Source organism: Garra rufa, chromosome 3, assembly GCF_049309525.1.
Source record: "Garra rufa chromosome 3, GarRuf1.0, whole genome shotgun sequence".
NCBI lineage: Eukaryota > Metazoa > Chordata > Actinopteri > Cypriniformes > Cyprinidae > Garra > Garra rufa.
Genome location: NC_133363.1, coordinates 31,887,201 through 31,907,346, shown reverse-complemented (window position 1 = coordinate 31,907,346; position 20,146 = coordinate 31,887,201). Strand labels below are relative to the sequence as shown.

The window sequence follows — 20,146 nt, the reverse complement described above, 5'->3', positions numbered from 1 at the left end:
GTGTGTCTCTGCTGTCTTTGAAGCGACGAGATATTCCTCTGGAGTACTGTCTCTTAGCCTCTCTGATGCCACGGGACAGGTTGGCCCTAGCTGTCTTCAGACTCGCCTCGTCTCCAGCTCTGAAGGCAGCGTTCCGAGCTTTCAGCAGCCTGTAGACCTCCCCTGTCATCCATGGCTTTTGGTTGGTGCGGACAGAGATGGTTTTGGTGACTGTTACATCCTCAGTGCATTTGTTAATGTAGGCTGTAACAGTCTCTGTGTACTCCTGGAGGTCAGTGGTGTTATTGTAAGTGGCAGCCTGCTTAAACATATTCCAGTCTGTGGTGTTAAAGCAGTCCTGTAAAGCCTCTGAAGACCCCTCTGGCCACACTTGTATCTGCTTACAAACCGGTTTGGTGACTTTAACGAGCGGTCTGTAAGAGGGCATTAGCATAACAGTGATGTGATCAGAGGCGCCGAGGTGGGGGAGGGGGAAAGCTTTGTAAGCTCCTCTCTGGGTGGTGTAAACAAGGTCCAGTGTGTTATTTTCCCGTGTTGGAAAGTCAATGTGTAGCTGTATTTTTGGAAACACACTCTTTAAGTCTGCATGATTGAAATGCCCAGCCATGAAGAGAAAAGCATCAGGGTGAGCTGTCTGCTGCTCACTGTTGTGCTGATACAGTTCATTTAGTGCCTCGCTCCTGTAGTTGTTGGAGGTTGGAGGGATGTACACAGAAAACAGCAGTATAGCTGTATATTCCCTCGGTAGGTAAAGCGGCCAGCACTTAATAACCATAAATTCCAACACTGGTGAGCAGTATTTGCAGACTACAACAGCATCGCGGCACCAAGCGTCATTGATATAAACACAAAGTCCGCCACCGCGGGTCTTACCCCCCGTGACGACAACCCTGTCAGCACGATAGCATGTCAGCTGGTCGAGCTGAATGGTGCGGTCCGGGACACTGTCGCTGAGCCATGTTTCCGTGAACACAAAAACACAACAGTCCTTTACATTCCTTTGAGATGAACGTAGTAGTCGGATGTAGTCCAGTTTGTTGTCTAATGAGCGTACGTTTGCCAGAACGATGGAAGGCATAGTGGGTTTGTGTGGGCTAGCCGCTAGTCTAGCTCGGATACCTCTGCGCTTACCCCTCTTCTGCTTCCTCTCACACCGCTTGAGGCGCCTCCATTGTGGGCGAGGTGCAGGAGTGGGGGTCGGTGATTGAGTAGGCCTCCGGAGCAGACCCAGATCATTCAGCTCTTCAGCGTCCACAGAGTTTAACTTAAAAACTTTGTTTCTGCCGATGTCGAGCAAAAATGTTCGGCTATAAACGCGCTTAAGGGCAGATAAATGCGACGAAGGCGTACAAAAACACTCCGACTTAAAGGACAAAAAACACGAAAACACTGTTTGGTCGGGAGAGAGAGAAGCCGCTGCGTGTGCACGCGCCGCCATCTTGAGTGAGTCCACCCTGCTTGTGATAAAGGCATGAACAAGTTTCTCCAAGTCTTGACAGGAAACAAAACATCTAATCCTTGCAATCTTTTTGAGATGATAGTATGCTGATTTAGTTACTGCTTTGACATGGCTACTGAAACTGAGGTCTGACTCCAGAATCACACCAATATTCTTGACTTGATTTTTTGTTTTTTGACCCCTAGCATCAAGGTATGCATTTACCTTATGAACTTCATCTTTGTTTCCAAATGCAATGACTTCCGTTTTCTCCTTGTTTAACTGAAGAAAGTTTTGGCACATCCAACTGTTAAATTCATCAATGCACTGGCAGAGGGAGTTAATGGGGCTGTAGTCATTTGGCGATAAGGCTAGGTAAATCTGGGTATCATCTGCATAGCTGTGATATGCAGTTTAGTTCTTTCTCATTATTTGACTTAGTGGGAGCATATACAGGCTGAACAACAGCGGCGCAAGAATTGAGCCTTGTGGGACTCCACATGTCATGGACGTCCACTTAGACTTATGTTCTCCTATACTCACATAATAGCCTCTCCCTTCTAAGTATGACCTGAACCATTTGAGAACCATCCCAGAAAGCCCGACCCAGTTTTCCAGTCTATCTAGAAGAATGTTGTGATTGACTGTGTCGAACGCAGCACTGAGATCTAGTAGTACCAGCACTGATATTTTGCCAGAATCAGAATTTAGGCAAATATCATTTATTATCTTTATGAGCGCTGTCTCTGTGCTATGATGTGGTCTAAAACCAGATTGGAAGTGGTCCAGGTATCCATTTGAGTTTATGTAGTGGTTCAGCTGATTAAAAACAACCTTTTCAATAATCTTGCCTATGAAAGGAAGATTTAACATTGGTCTATAGTTGCTCAATATGGTGTTATCAAGATTTCTCTTTTTCAGAAGGGGCTTAACAACTGCAGTTTTCAGGGAGTTTGGAAAAGTCCCAGAAAGAAGTGAGGTGTTCACCACTTCTAATAGATCTGCTTCTAAACAGCTAAGCACACTTTTGAAAAAAGATGTGGGAAGTGTGTCAAGGTAGCAGGTTGACGATTTGAGGTGCTGTACTGTTTCTTCCAGAAAGAATCTTTAACATCTGAAGAAACTTTCTGTTTCACAAAAGGTTCTTTGTGGCTAAAGAAGGTTCTTTAGATTATAAAAAGCAAGAGTTGGTTCTTTAAAGAACCTTTGACTGAATGGTTCTTTGTGGAACCAAAAATAGTTCTTCTATGGCATCGCTGTGAAGAACCTTTCAGAGCACACTTATTTTGTTCAAAAAAAGGTAAATAAATATCACACAAAGCTTAACTCTGTAAAAATGTTTGGTTTACAACAAAAGGTTCAAATTGTCAACGTTAGTTAATTGCATCTACAATCTATTAACTAAAGTTAAAGGAACACTCCACTTTTTTTGGAAATAGGCTCATTCTCCAACTCCCCCCGAGTTAATAAGTTGAGTTTTACTGTTTTGAAATCCATTCAGCCGTTCTCCTGTTCTGGCGATATCACTTTTAGCATAGCTTAGCATAGATCATTGAATCCTATTAGACCAATAGCATCACGTTCAAAAATGACCAACGAGTTTCCATATTTGTCCTATTTAAAACTTGACTCTTCTGTAGTTATATTGTGTACTAAGACCGGTGGAAATGCAAAGCTTCAATTTTCTAGGCTGATAAGATTAGGAACTACACTCCCATTCCGGCGTAATAGTCAAGGAAGTTTGCTGCCGTAATAAGGCTGAAGCAGGAGCAGTAATACCAAGCAGCACATGTGCAAATGCTAAACCAGCTGGGAACTCATTTCTGATAATACTCCGCCTGCTTCGGCCATATTACGGCAGCAAACTTCCTTGACTATTACGCCGGAATGGGAGTGTAGTTCCTAATCTTATCAGCCTAGAAACTTGCAGCTTTGCATTTCCACCGGTCTTAGTACACAATATAACTACAGAAGAGTCAAGTTTTAAATACAACAAATATGGAAACTCGTTGGTCATTTTTGAACGCTATGCTATTGGTCTAATAGGATTCAATGATCTATGCTAAGCTATGCTAAAAGTGATATCGCCAGAACAGGAGAACGGCTGAATGGATTTCAAAACGGTGAAACTCAACTTATTAACTCGGGGGAAGTTGGAGAATGAGCCTATTTCCAAAAAAAGTGGAGTGTTCCTTTAACAAAGATACAAAAATACTATTATACTATATAGCTAACATTAAGAACAAATTGGCATTCCCAATGGAATGAATGCAGTTACCTGTCTAGCAGCTCCCAGTCTTCTCCTCCCCATCGGTCTTTAAACTCTTCTGTGTTCATCCCACCAATTTTATCAAAATCAGATTTGTAAATTCCAAACAAGCCAAAGCCATTCACTTCCCAAAAACCTGTGTGTGAAAATCAGAGACATTAGATAAATGTATACCAACAGTGGAGATCTCTCGTAAAAAAAACTGTTTTGATGATTTTCATACCAATGTGCATATACTGTATAAAACAATTTTATTTTTCAATTCATTTGCCGTACCCTAAGTGAAGGAAATCACTTCCAAAATGCCAGAAGAGGCTGACAGCCTGATGCGTACAGTCTATTGACCAATCAGAATAAATATGCAAATGTATTTTTGGCTAAAATGTGTCTGACAAAGGCAAATAGGAAAATAAATTAAATCAGCCTCTCTCTGTATAAATAACCAATTACATTCAGATGTAACCTTTCAAACAATCAGCTTTTAATATCACACATCAATCCTGCTTATGGTAAAATACAACTGGTGAATAAATAAAATGTGGAGATTTTCATTTTTATTTCAATACAAATAAATACATTTGCTGTAATACGTTTGCTGTTAATATACACATACACTACTGTCCAAACGTTTCGAATTATGTTTTTGCAATAGATGTATACTATTTTTCACCAAGGTGCAAACTGCTAGACATGATGCCTAAAAGAGAGCAATATGACTCTGTTTAAAACAAACAGGACATGCAAGAAATAGAATCAGATACATTATGCACAACTGGTGTTTAAACATATGTGTTTGTATGTATTTAGCAGCTGTCTCTTAATGTGTCTGTGTATATGTTTTACCATCAGGCTCCAGAGGTGAGCTCCCACAGTCTAGTCTCATGACGATGGGTGCAAAGGCTAGTCTGCCTTCCACACAGTGCTTCCTAATGGTCTCCAGGATATTGTGAGGGAAATGGATGTGCAGGTCACACAGAAACACTATGCTGTGACTGTCCTGGAAATCACATTGTACACAGTCACCAATGTTTCTTTGTGCAACTTTTAGGAGAAAATGTGTAAAAACATTTCAAAACGTTTCAAGATCAAAAGTTTATAGGAAACACAACCAACTAAGAACCAGGGGGTGAAAACTTTCTGAATTTGAAGATCAGAATAAATATAACTTAGTTTGGCTTCTGGGAAATATGTAAGTATCTTCTGTAGCTTCTGAAAGGCAGTACTAAATGAAAAAAAAATAGGATGTTTAGGCAAAATAAGAAAAATTTACACATCTTCATTCTGTTCACCCCTGTCTTTTAATGCATTGTTTTTTTCTTCTGAAGCATCAGTGAGCCTTTGAACCTTTTGTAAATAGTTGCATATAAGCCCCTAAGTTGTCCTCAGTGTGAAAATATGGATCTCAAAATCATACAGTCATTTTTGGAAAAGGTTAAAATTCACAAACATGCTGAAAAACCAAAGAATTTGTGGGACCTGAAGGATTTTTTCTGAAGAACACCAGGCAGTTTAACTGTTCAGGACAAACAAGGCACTCATTAAACTATCACTATCACTAAACAAAAAAACACAGCTGTGGATAATTCAGGTAATAACACAGTACTAAGAATCAAGTGTATGTAAACTTTTGAATGAGGTAATTTTTATAAATTTAACTATTATTTTCTCTTGTGGACAATTTGTAAACATCATTTATGTGAAATATGTTATTCAGGTATTACTAAGTAAAAAATAACTATATGATCCCTCTTATTTTGTTAAAATGATTAGCATTTTGCAGATTCTGCAAGGTGTATGTAAACATTTGACCTCAACTGTATATTACTTTTTTTTTAATTACAGTTATATTTTAAATTATTTATTATTTATTTATATAAGTCTTAATACTCCAATAACACTAAAAAACACCTTTCAGACAAGCTTCCATTCTGGAAAAGAAAGCTCTTCAAAACAAACAAAAAAAAAAACCCCATTGTTTTCCATTAAAACTAACTATTAAAATATTGTTCTCAAACACTGATCACCCCTGGTATTTACAATATAAAATTAAAGGGTACATATCATAAAAATCTGACTTTTTAAGTGCTATAATTGGGTCCCTGGTGTATCTACCAACCCAGAAAACATGAAAAAGGACAACCCAATAACTTTGTTTGGGTAAGAGACATGCACAAAAACATGTTTCTGCTAGGGCTGCACGATAGACCGTTTCAGCATCGTCATCACGATGTACGCATGCGCGATAGTCACATCGTGGCAGTCACGATGCAGGGCAAAAAATGTTTTATTTGTGTCTGATTTAAAAATGTACCTTCTATATTTCTAAACTTTCTATTCACTGATCTATATTTGTCTAAAATAAAGTAATTAACTCATGTTTAAAGGTTCTTTAAAAACTACAATGCACACGTTGCTTCACATACTTCATGCATGCAGTCTCTGCGTGCGCATGGCGAAATGAGCGCGGGACGGGAGAAAAGCGCCGAAATGGAAGATCTGGTCGAAAAAAGAAACGCAACGTCGGTCATATGGAACTATTTTGGATATAAAAAGGATGCTGCTGACCAAAAACAGGTGCTTTGTCGGGAGTGCCTGTCAGTTGTTGCCACAACTCGCGGAAACACTACGAATTTAAGGGACCGTTCACATGTCGCCCCTAAAAACGCGTGGAAAACGCTAGGCGCGCCGCTTTCTCCTTCTGTCCAAAGCGCTCTGTAACTTGAGTGGCAGAGTGGCGTCTGCCGTTGCTAAGCAACCATGACCCGCGCTCTCCTAAAGACGCGGAAGTTTCAGCAAAGATAAATAAAACAAAGATAAATGGATTTCCAAAACTAAAAATTGCTTGCAGTAGCTCTGCTGCTAAAAAATGTTATCCCTGTAACAGCTATGATCAGCTGTTCCTCCATCTTGGCTAAGCTTTTAATGTTTTTCGTTAAAGGAAGAAGCTGATTTCCCTTTCATCAGGGTAAAAGCAACATTCATTATTAATTTCATAGCCTTGATTTGCCTGAATTGACAGTGAATAAGGTGAGTCAAACTGTTTATGAAACTACCCAAAATGAGCTTTAAAAAGTTTTTTAATTCAGGGTTTTGATTATACTGTACTTTTACATTTTTTTACAAAATTACCCCAATTATTCTTGAATTATTATTTGATTTTTAAGCAGTTCAAAATACGGAAGCGTAGAGCTGCCTCCCAGGTAAAAAAAAAATCTGAGCTTTATCACGTTTGTACAATATACTTTTCACGTTCTTACAATATAATATCACGTTTGTACAATATAATTATCACGTTCGTACAATATAATATCACGTTTGTACAATATAATTATCACGTTCGTACAATATAATATCACGTTTGTATAATATAATTATCACGTTCGTACAATATAATATCACGTTTGTACAATATAATTATCACGTTCGTACAATATAATATCACGTTTGTACAATATAATTATCACGTTCGTACAATATAATATCACGTTTGTACAATATAATTATCACGTTCGTACAATATAATATCACGTTTGTACAATATAATTATCACGTTCGTACAATATAATATCAAGTTTGTACAATATAATTATCACGTTTGTACAATATAATATCACGTTTGTACAATATAATTATCACGTTTGTACAATATAATTATCACGTTCTTACAATATAATATCACGTTTGTACAATATAATTATCACGTTCGTACAATATAATATCACGTTTGTACAATATAATTATCACGTTTGTACAATATAATATCACGTTTGTACAATATAATTATCACGTTTGTACAATATAATATCACGTTTGTACAATATAATTATCACGTTTGTACAATATACTATCACGTTCTTACAATATAATATCACGTTTGTACAATATAATTATCACGTTTGTACAATATAATTATCACGTTCGTACAATATAATATCACGTTTGTACAATATACTATCACGTTCTCACAATATAATATCACGTTTGTACAATATACTTTTCACATTCATACAATATAATATCATGTTCGTACAATATAATTATCACGTTATTACGTGAAAACTTTATTGTCAGGTGCGAAGACGAAGAGCCCTTTAATAATAACATTAACAGTAAAGCATGCATCTAACTCTGGGTGAAAAGCTTATAATAAAATCGTCAAAATTCGTCTACGTGTTAAGAATGAATAGTATAACACATTTCCAAAGCTGTAAAAGGTTATTTAAAAATAAAGCATTCATTATAAACAGTTCACTGTCTTAAGTATACCCATTTATTTAGTCTACAAATTTAAATAATAATTATAATAATTACAATTATTAGTATTATTTACGGTGAGCATTGCTGTCACACACATAAGAGCCCTGCATTATTGTTTCAGCTATTAAAATAGTCCAGGGCTGCGTTTCCCAAAAGCATCGTAAGCCTAAGTTGTTCGTAAAAATGATCGTACGACTGATCTTAATATTACGGTATGTTTCCCAAAAACATCGTAACTTAAGTAGCACTTGAAAATCTTCGTAGATTTACGAGTGCTCTGGAGTAATCGTAAAGCCTTAAGTGCATCGTAAGGGGACAGAGTTATGAGGGCACCTGCTGAACCGGCAAATTGCACCTAAAATGTACTTCTCTTCAAAGTAATTTTTCATTTTATTGGTACGTATATATTTATTCATTTCTATTTTCTACTAATTACGCAATTCAATATAGAAATAATAAATAAATAAAATAAAATTACATAATAAATGTTAGAACGAAAAAAAATATTTTAATTAAAATTACAAACTTAAAACTTAAAGTTTTTCAGGCTGTGATAATATTCACATGTCGCACACTGATTGTCATCTATTTCACTAATTGCAGAAGGCCCCACTTGAAGAAACTGAATCACTGATTTTCGAAATTGCATTAATTATCTCTTCCCTGAATTTATTCTCTTGTTAGGTTCATAATGGTCAAAGGTTGTCCTTTTATAAATGTATATGAAGAGTACATTTATATAAAACAGTGCTGATAAAGCATGTGCACATTAAACATTTTTCTGCACCTATATCGATAGGCTAATAGATAGGCCCTAATACTATATTGCCACACACACCCTCAAGACTCAAGCTGTAGTAAAATATATACCCCTCTTTTCACAGACAAGGCTTAAGCCTAGTCCAGACTAAAATGCAAGTCTGAGCTTTTTTTTACTGAAGGACACTTGCACTGTCTGATCTTAAAATATATCAGTCCCTTTGTTTTGTCTCAAGATGGACACCAGTAACATCAGTTTTCTCCTAAGGCACATTTATAAAAAAAAATACTTAAATCTAGTTGAACTAGATTTCAAGATGGTAAGTGACTGTCAATAGGAGGTAAACCTAGGAGGTTTGTGTAGCTCCACCTCCTCTAAAATAATATTAATTTCCTCTTATTGAAAAATGTTTTTTGGTTTCAGCCATTTTGCTAGTGTCTCCACCCCTAGGTATGTGCTTATTTAAATTTTTGTCCTAATTAAAGATAATTAAGCTAAACTTTTCAAAAATAAATGTAAGAGCCTATTTATTTATTTATTTATTTACTTATTTGTTTATTTTGATGTTAGATAAGCAATTGTTGATAAAGAAATTGATACATAATTAATTAAGGTTTCATATAAATATCGAAAATGATGCTGATGTCCTTTCCGGCAAGGACTGTCAGAATTAGTTTTATGCCAGACTGGAGCAAGACAGTGTTTTTACAGTACGACATTTCCAGTTAATTTATGTTTTTAAACTTGCTCAAGAAGAAATCACAGGACTTTTTATGTTATTCGAGTTGAATACACATTCACACAAGTAGAAGAAGAATCGGAAATAAAAAAATTAGATGGATTGCTATAACAGCATGTGACATTTCAGCACTTGACCAACGGATAGCGACTCCTAAGTAGCACTTAAAGCAGGGCTACGTGCAATTGTGTTAAGTGCATTTTTGGGAAACGCACGTGAAACAATAACTAACGTTCGCAAAATGACTCGTAGAAAACGCTCTTAAGCACTAAGATCAATCGTTATCGGGAAACACAGCCCAGTTTTGTATATAACGCAAAGTGATTATATTTCGTTTCGTTTTTATTAAGTTAATTTAGAAATAACGTTTGGAGCATTTTTTGTTCGTTAAATATAAGTTTTTGATTTTTAAAGTAACGACAAAGCGGCAAGCGGCAGAGAATGAGTTGATCATATTGTGTTTGATCAATTTTGCCTTCTCAGATAATCACGACTTGCCTAAAATAAATCTAGATCTAGGCCTAAAAGAGTTAAAGTATAAAACAATGTTCATTTCAACGTTAAAATAATATAAATGTGCGGTATTAGGCACAAATGCAATCGTTTGTACGGAGAGCCGCTTTGCAGGACATGGAGGAGCCAGCACAATCACTTGCATTTTTGCAGTGGAAACAATTTAAAATATTCCGTTATTTTTGTTCATAAAGGTACGAGTAATACATTATTCGGAACTGTAAAGGGTCTACTTTTATTTGTGTGCACTCACAATATCAACAAAACGTTGCAAATGGTGCTTGAAATGTTGAAAACAAACATGATCCCCTCATGTCATCTCAACAGGAGTTCTTCTCAGCAAAACTCAGCAAATACATAACTCACAGACAAGATACATGTATTTATAGAAAGCTTTAAATGATTACTTAACGAAATAGAACAAATCAAAAACAAAAACTATTTCTGTAGTCTGTAAAGATTAATTTTTCTCTGAAGGCGCGTCCAAATTAAGAGGAAATGGCGATCGGCAACTTCATCCTTGCTAGACACTGACTCAGAAAACACAAGCGTTTTAGCCTTTATTTTACAATAATTACCAATAGGATAAAACACAGGCGGTGAATATAAACACTTTTATATTAGTTTAATGTTGAAATTAACATTGTTTTATACCTGAACTTGCTTTTGTATATCAACATGCTTTAGACATATTTTATTTGTTATTTATACTAGTAGCCTGTTGTGATGATTTTTCACGACCCAGATTTTTTGGTGCCCCCCCAGGCACTTGGTGCTCCATGCGCAGTGCGTGGTGTGCGGAGCGTCGGCGCTGACGGCGACGTTGCCATTATAAAAATGGAACGTTGCACAGACGTCGCCACAACATAAATGTGTTTGCTGGAATGCGTTTTAGGTTCCTTCTCAGTGTCCGCATGCTGATAACAACATTGTCCAAGCTGATCAGTAGCTGCAAAATTTCCCCATGTCTCAATCCAAGCATAAAATAGAACTTAATTAATTCTGTAAAACGAGACATTTTCTCACGCTCTGATCGCACCAGGTAAACTTAGCCTAAACAATAAAGTTTTCACGTAATAATGTGATAATTATATTGTACAACAAACATGATATTATATTGTACGAACGTGATAATTATATTGTAGAAACGTGATATTATATTGTAAGAACGTGAAAATTATATTGTACAAACGTGATATTATATTGTACGAACGTGATAATATATTGTACGAACGTGATAATTATATTGTACGAACGTGATAATTATATTGTACAAACGTGATATTATATTGTAAGAACGTGAAAAGTATATTGTACAAACGTGATATTATATTGTACGAATGTGATAATTATTTTGTACAAACGTGATATTATATTGTACGAACGTGATAATTATATTGTACAAACGTGATATTATATTGTACGAACGTGATAATTATATTGTACAAACGTGATATTATATTGTACGAACGTGATAATTATATTGTACAAACGTAATATTATATTGTACGAACGTGATAATTATATTGTACAAACGTGATATTATATTGTACGAACGTGATAATTATATTGTACAAACGTGATATTATATTGTAAGAACGTGATAATTATATTGAACAAACGTGATAAAGCTCAGATTATTTTTTTACCTGGGTGGCAGCTCTACGCTTCCGTAGTATATCAACATGCTTTAGACATTTTATTTGTTATTTATACTAGTAGCCTGTTGTGATGATTTTTCACGACCCAGATTTTTTGGTGCCCCCCCAGGCACTTGGTGCCCTATGCGCAGTGCGTGGTGTGCGTGTGCGGAGCGCGTGTGCGGAGCGCCGGCGCTTACAATTATATTGTAAGAACGTGATAATTATATTGTACAAACGTGATATTATATTGTACGAACCTGATAATTATATTGTACAAACGTGATATTATATTGTACGAACCTGATAATTATATTGTACAAACGTGATATTATATTGTAAGAACGTGATAATTATATTGTACAAACGTGATATTATATTGTAAGAACGTGATAGTATATTGTACAAACGTGATATTATATTGTACGAACGTGATAATTATATTGTACAAACGTGATATTATATTGTAAGAACGTGATAATTATATTGTACAAACGTGATATTATATTGTAAGAACGTGATAATTATATTGTACAAACGTGATATTATATTATAAGAACGTGATAATTATATTGTACAAACGTGATATTATATTGTAAGAACGTGATAATTATATTGTACAAACGTGATATTATATTGTAAGAACGTGATAGTATATTGTACAAACGTGATATTATATTGTACGAACGTGATAGTATATTGTACAAACGTGATATTATATTGTACGAACGTGATAATTATATTGTACAAACGTGATATTATATTGTAAGAACGTGATAATTATATTGTACAAACGTGATATTATATTGTAAGAACGTGATAATTATATTGTACAAACGTGATATTATATTGTAAGAACGTGATAATTATATTGTACAAACGTGATATTATATTGTACGAACCTGATAATTATATTGTACAAACGTGATATTATATTGTAAGAACGTGATAATTATATTGTACAAACGTGATATTATATTGTAAGAACGTGATAGTATATTGTACAAACGTGATATTATATTGTACGAACGTGATAATTATATTGTACAAACGTGATATTATATTGTAAGAACGTGATAATTATATTGTACAAACGTGATATTATATTGTAAGAACGTGATAATTATATTGTACAAACGTGATATTATATTGTACGAACGTGATAATTATATTGTACAAACGTGATATTATATTGTACGAACGTGATAATTATATTGTACAAACGTGATATTATATTGTAAGAACGTGATAATTATATTGTACAAACGTGATATTATATTGTAAGAACGTGATAATTATATTGTACAAACGTGATATTATATTGTAAGAACGTGATAATTATATTGTACAAACGTGATATTATATTGTAAGAACGTGATAATTATATTGTACAAACGTGATATTATATTGTAAGAACGTGATAATTATATTGTACAAACGTGATATTATATTGTACGAACGTGATCATTATATTGTACAAACGTGATATTATATTGTAAGAACGTGAAAAGTATATTGTACAAACGTGATAAAGCTCAGATTTTTTTTTTACCTGGGTGGCAGCTCTACGCTTCCGTATCAAAACAACCTGATGAACATAAATTAATTTGTACACATCGCAATATATATCGCAAGAAAAAAATATATTGCAATGTAAATTTTTCCCAATATCGTGCAGCCCTAGTTTCTGCTTCCACTCAAAATAGGCATTTTCAAAATTATGTAATAAATTATCTAAGGAGTATTTTGAGCTAAAACTTCACAGACACATTCTGAGGACACCTAGACTTATATTACACCCTGTAAAAAGGACCATAATGGGTCACCTTTAAACCTCAAAAATTTAATTAAAACTGACAAATAAATGCCTAATCTTTTATTCCTCTCTCACCTCTATGGTGTCCACACCCATCTGTAAGCCAGACGACCTCTCGAAGTTCCCTTCACGTTTCAGATACTCATACCTACACACAGAGCCAAGAACAGGAACACAAACAGAGAGAGAAAAAGGTTATTTTCCTTAGGTACAAACAGTATGTGAGCCCAAGAACAGGACTCACATGAAGGTAGAGCTTCTAATGCAGGAATCCTCCTGTGAAGATCAATGCAGGGATTCTGCTCTGTAGGTGCTCAGCTAAAAATGGAAAGACACAAGAACTTAGTATTTACCTGGGCACAGTGCTCTCCTTGAGTGCCTGCTCAACATCCATGTCATCGCTCTGAAAGTCTACGATGATCACGTTGAAATTCTCATCCTTGGTCTCACGGTGCAGAAGCTCCATATCTGAGATAAACTGCTGGACCCAGCGTGCCTGATTCTTTACTGTCAGAGAAGACAACTCAGATGATTGGCTATAAAACTACAGGTACTTGCATTGTTTTGATAAATACACATAAAAAGCAATTCATGTTAGTTTTAAATACCTGGTACTACAAAGTGTACCATCACATCATGTCTCCATTCTAACATGGATGGCTGGCAGAGTAGGGGTTTGGCCCAGCTGGTGCTCCAGGGTGTGGTGGTGTGTGTTTGGATACTGGAGCCACTAGGCGATGGGTTTTTAGAGGGGGTATGGTGGGACGAGGGCATAGTTCCCTCTCTGCTCTCAATTCCCTCCTCATATCGACTGCGGTGCAACAGCAGATAGATGTAGTCGGACAGGCGCACCACTCTTTTCCCTCCTTCCATCAATAAGAGTTCCATCAAATAACGGTTGCCCCTGGCCGAATCTCTCCGCTTCTCTACGTTCACAATACGGACCAGAGTGTAGATCCTGATAGAGAGGTAAGAAACAGTGAGAAAAAAGAAAACAGGTGTTGTAAATAGAATGCATTTAAATGGGACATTGAGGAATATACATATGTAAAATATAAGCACGTATTGTAACACCACGTATCTTGTTTAATCTAGTTGTGTCAGGAGTAATAAAGCTTTCCCATTTGTTATGATAAAAATGCATAAAGCGACCCACTGAGAGACTGTTTAACAGCAGGAGAGTTCAGACTGTCTTAGTACAGAGTTAGAATTGAAAGATAGCTCTACACTCGAGCTGCAGGCTCAGCAGGAAAAACCCACACATATATTTAAAAGGGGTCATATTTATTCATTTTTGAATTATATATTTTTCTTTCACTGAGGTCTATATTATTAATAAAGTTGTCTACATTTAAAATAGTCATAATTTTTTAAACACACTATACATTTTTGGCCTTCCCTATAATTATTCATAGAGTTAAAAGGCTGTTTTTCCTGCTGTGCTGTGTGTAAACACTTTCTTTGCATGAGAACATGTCCAATTTGTGTATAAATTGTTCTTGGTTGATCCAGTTCCAATAAATAAATAAATGAATATTCCAAGCTTAGTTCAACTTATTGAGTCATTGATTCGTTTAACAGGCGGCAAAAAAACATTCTGTTTTATATTTTTACATTAACAAGGTAATCAATATCCTATTTTATTAAAGCCAAGTATGAATCTCATCAAGTAAGTGTTTTTTAGCATTTTACATTTATTCAAAAAAAAATAAAAAAATCCTGCATTTATTTGATTCAAGGCACAGCAAAAAAAGCAGTAACATTTTGAAATATTTTTACAATTTAAAACAACCTTTTTAATTAATTTTAATATATTTTAAAATGTAATTTATTCCTGTGATTTCAAAGCTGAATTTTTAGCATCATTATTCCAGTCACATGATCCTTTAGAAATCATTCTAATATTCTGATTTGCTGCCAAAAAAAAAAAACTGAGTAGAATTCTCTCAGGTTTTTTTGATGAATAAAAAGTTCAGAAGAACATTTATCTGAAATAGAAATTGTTTGTAACATTATTAATGTATTTATCATCACTCATTACTTTTGATCAATTTAAAGCACCCTTGCTAAATTAAAGTATTAATTTCCATAATTTATATATATTAAAAAAATAATTTAAAATATACTATCTAAAATATATTAAAATAGAAAACAGTTATTTTAAAATAAATAGTAATAATATTTTAAAACTTTACTGTTCTTGCCATACTTTGGATCAAATACTGGTAAATGCAAGCTTGGAGCACAGAGGAGACTTTGCAAGACTTTGACTTTAAAATCTTACTGTTCAAAAACTTTTGACAGGTAGTGTATGTTCATCTATTCTTTTTAGTAGTTAACTTTTAACTATTTATACGTTTCTCAGATCACCAGTCATCAAATCTTGGTAAACATTGGTCACAGACACAAAGATTTACTTTAAATTTGTAAGTTGTTTACTTACTTTTTTAAATTAGTCTTTCCATTACCGTCATTATATTGTTTATTCAGACTGATTCGCGAACGTGAAATGCACACAAACACAAGAAGTGGGATTTATCACATAAACCATCATATCCCGATGGAGGCATTGCCTCCTCTCACGTGACTTTCCCCATTCATTCTCAATTACCCTCCACCAAACTCACCGCAATAACCACTGGTTTAAAAGTATATGGTTTAAAATTATACAAAGAAAATTATACTGGTTTGAATCAACACAAGTTCATACATAATGTGGGTACATAATGACAGAATTGTTATTTTTTTGTATGAACTATCCCTTTAAATCTTCATTTGAATTTTAAGGTCTCACCCACCCTCCATTTCGCTCATTCAGCCTCTCCATGTACTGTGAGATCACATCAACCACCTCATTCTCTGCGAGCTGCAGGTTCCCTGAGACATTACACCTCAGGTCATTCCAGTCTGACCTCAGCAGCTCAAAGTCCACAGGGTTCACGCTGAAGGTACGCTGCCAGTTTATGGTCTCTTCTGACAAGTGTGGCCTCACTTCAGCCTCCTCATAACTGTACTCTGACATCTCCCCTTCTTCAAGGCCTCTGCTCCGAGGAGCCATGTCCGATCCCTCCGGCATCTCTGAGACCTTTGTTGACTGCACCTCCGGAAGCCGGCTGTTCTCAGACGAGTTTAACCCAGGGTGGTCTCCTGTTTCTGAGCTTGAAGGGGGCACGCTGTCTGGATCTGATATGGAGGCAGAAGGGTCACCCCTATTAGGAGGCCCAGGCTCCGTTGGCAAGAAATTATGGCTGTGCTTTAATAGGGCAGATTGGGTGGAAGTCTTAAGGCCCATTAAGGGGAAGTTCTGCCAGGGGAGAGAAGCAGCAGCTTGGGTTTTTAAAGACCTCCATTTTGAACTCAAGTCCACAAGCCTCTTTGTCTTTCTAGATTGATAAAGGAAGACACCAGGAAACACTTCCACAGGAGGTTTTGGTCTGCTTACTGGTGGACGGGGTCTAGTGATGTAAATTTTGTTGGTATTAGTCTCTTTTTCCACACTGGCCCCAACTGCAGGTTTGCCTGCGTTACCTAAAATCCGATTAGCCAGAACATAGAGAGGGGACTTCTGAGGAAGCTTAAAGGGAGATCTTCCCTTCACAGGTGGGCTAGCAGTTTGCGTCAGCTTGCTCTTGTTTGGCAGTCCTGGGTCTGGAAGTAGCCATGTTAAAGAACGCCCTCTCTGAACCAGTGCAAGTGTTTGGGATTCTCCTTGCTCCTCGCTCGCTTCTGTCTGTTCATTCAGAGACCCGCTTTGAGGCTCTAAAGCACCTGCACTACCCTTCGCCTGTCTTATTTCTGTCATTTCATCATCCACCACCAGAGAGTGTTTATAAAACCTCTCCCCTTTCGTTCTTTTACTCCCCACTCGCTCTTTTGACTGAATGTACTGCCTTCCTTGCTGAAAGATGTAGCTCTTTGAACTCCTGTCTAATCTATCAGGCTTTGAGGAGGCAGTGGACGCTGTAATTCTTGATGTCTGATAGGGTGGACTAGTCCTCTTGACTGGCCGGTTGCTGGAATTGATTGCCTCCTCTGGGTCGACACCTTCTTCCTCCTCCAGGAAATCTGTCAGAAGAGACAAGTCCCATCAAACCAAAAGCCCTTAAATAATTCATGCAATCTGAAATGAGAATTGCTTAATGACATGATTAAAGAGTCAGTGAGGCTGCTGCAGTGTTGATGGAAATCTACCGCTAATCATTATCATCTCCAGGCCTTCCATCCATGCAGTTACAAACAGCATGTCGCAGCTGTCCAAATGCACACACAAGGTCCAAAATTAACTATTTGCCACATACGCCAATTTGACGTTTACATTGACACCACTTATCAGTTATAAATATTTCTTACTGGTCACGAAACAGTACTTTGTATTATATGCTTTCCGCATATATATATATATATATATATATATATATATATATGCACACAATGCATGTGCCATTCTATTGAATTGGTGCCAACTGCTGTCCCACAACCAACAAATACATTTAAAAAGCAGTTAAGTATTCAAATCTTAAATGTTTACTAATATACTTTTATTATCTATTGAAACCAATAATATTAAAAATATCAAAATATCAGTAAGCTTCATATATACAAAATCGTCATTTAGTGAGTACTTTCAATTGGGAGATGACTGTCCCAAACCCTAACCCCTAAATTTCAACTTATGAAAATAATTTTTGCTTTTTATTTATTTTTTGATTTTAAAAAAGTGACATTAAAAAAAAGTACTTTATATTTTCTCTGTAAATTGTGAAACTTTATGTAAAAAAAAAAGGGGTCCTGCATTTTTCATGTCAACCGCAACAGTGTATGTTTTAGTCCATTGGCTGAGACTGATTTTAACTAAATACCTACATTTACGATCAAGAAAATGTATGTCACTTCTGTGTAACTTTAAAGAATGTCACCACCGAACACCATTTTTCTATAATTAAACACTTTTTTGGGTGTTATTCCGTAACATTTAGTTTTTATATGTGTACAACTGTTTAGAACTGTACTAGCTAACCATGTGCTGATTAGCGTCTTTGAGCTAGGTTTAAAAATGATCTAAAATTGTCACGAAAAAAGGGAACACATGATCCTTTATTTGGGAAAAATAAACAAAATTGTTGTACAGTTATGCAAAATTTGTGTATTTTAGTAAGTTTTAGTAGTGTTTTAGTATATGGGTTAAAATTCTGTAATGAGATGTGGTCGCTACCAAAACACTACTGTCACTACTGGAAATGTGCCACCACCATCAAAACATGGAATGTTTTGTCAAAAATAAAGTATACTGAATTATCAACTAAGATGAATCAGTATGAACAACTTTTTGCCTTTCACAAAAAAAAAAATTTAAATAAAAAAAGGATTCAAAATACAACAAATCTCATAAATCACACTTGAAATATTGTTAAAATTGTAATTGTTATTGATTTACCTCTAAGTCTTTTTTAATAAAACAGAAAAATATATATATTTACAATGTAGATGTAAGCAAAATCTTAATAGGTCAGTATAACCCTTCTTATTAATTGATATATTACTTTGTTTCGGTAGCAGCAAATTTGGAGAGAGGACAAATATAACTACAGGTATGTGCCAAAAAAATTAGAATGTCGAGGGAAAGTCCATTTATTTCAATAATTTGTTTCAAAAAGTGAAACTTGTATGTTTTATTGGTTCACTACAAACAAAGTGAAATATTTCAAGCCTTTATTTGTTTCAATTTTAATGATTATGGATTAAAGACAAAAAAAAATCTAGTATTTCTCAAAAATCATGTGACCAATAAAAAAAGGATCTTAAACACATGGCCTTCAGAAAAGTGTGTTAATGTACTGTATTATGTCCTCGGTACTTTGTTGGGCCTCCTTTTGCACTGATTACAGCATCAAGGTGGCGTGGCATGGAGGCGATCAGCCTCTCACACAGTTGAGGTGTTATGGTAGCCCAAGTTGCTTTGATATTGGCCTTCAGCTCGTCTGCATTTTGGGGTCTCTGTTCCCATATCTTCCTTTTGACATTACCCCATAGATTTTCAATGGGGTTTAAGTCAGGCGAGTTTGCCGGCCAATCAAGTACAGTTATCCCATGGCTGTTAAACCAGGTACTGGTAGTTTTGGCTTTGTGGGCAGGTGCCAAATCCTGCTGGAATATAAAATCATCAGTGTTTCATTAAAGAAATATTAATATTATGTTAAAAATATATGCACCAGTAACAACCTGGTTGATGCGCCAGTGTAGTAGAAGGCAGTATTGCAACTTAATGCTGGTTGCCACCAAAACAGAAGATAACACTGACAAAGTGAATCAGTGGATGCTTCTCAAATGGAAGGATGCATCCTTGTAAGGCAGGATGTCTAGACTGCCACTTCATAAAGCTCCGTCAAAGGATGTTTCAAATTTTTTTTAAGGGGAAAATGTTGTTTTCTTTTGTTTCATTCTAAATGAATCACATAATGCTAAACTGTATGTAATGTAAACCACTAGGAGACCGCAGAAGGTTGTCATTACTTGTACTGTATTAATAGAAAGTTAGTTAAAAAGAAATTAAATATAAAACACTCTTTAAATTATAATTTTAATAATATTTTACGTTGTGACTGCGGGAAAGGAAACATTTATGATGTCCACGTGCACTTAACTAGACTGTCTCTATCATTTAATACTGAGAAGAACTCTAGCCTTTGAGCCTCAGAAGGACTGCTGTAGAAATCA

The 20,146-nt window shown here is 35.6% G+C and overlaps 1 protein-coding gene across 1 annotated transcript in view; it reads right to left on the bottom strand.

Annotated features, from left to right (window-relative positions):
• Positions 1–20,146, bottom strand: part of b4galnt4b (beta-1,4-N-acetyl-galactosaminyl transferase 4b) — a 174,902-nt gene that overhangs the window by 4,405 nt on the left and 150,351 nt on the right. Inside the window, exons 15-20 of the mRNA XM_073835917.1 lie at positions 16,231–17,497; positions 14,041–14,390; positions 13,786–13,939; positions 13,508–13,580; positions 4,551–4,704; positions 3,717–3,843 (exon numbers count right to left, since the gene is read on the bottom strand). Coding sequence (XP_073692018.1) covers positions 3,717–3,843; positions 4,551–4,704; positions 13,508–13,580; positions 13,786–13,939; positions 14,041–14,390; positions 16,231–17,497 — 2,125 coding nt within the window. The remainder of the gene's footprint in view (positions 1–3,716; positions 3,844–4,550; positions 4,705–13,507; positions 13,581–13,785; positions 13,940–14,040; positions 14,391–16,230; positions 17,498–20,146) is intronic.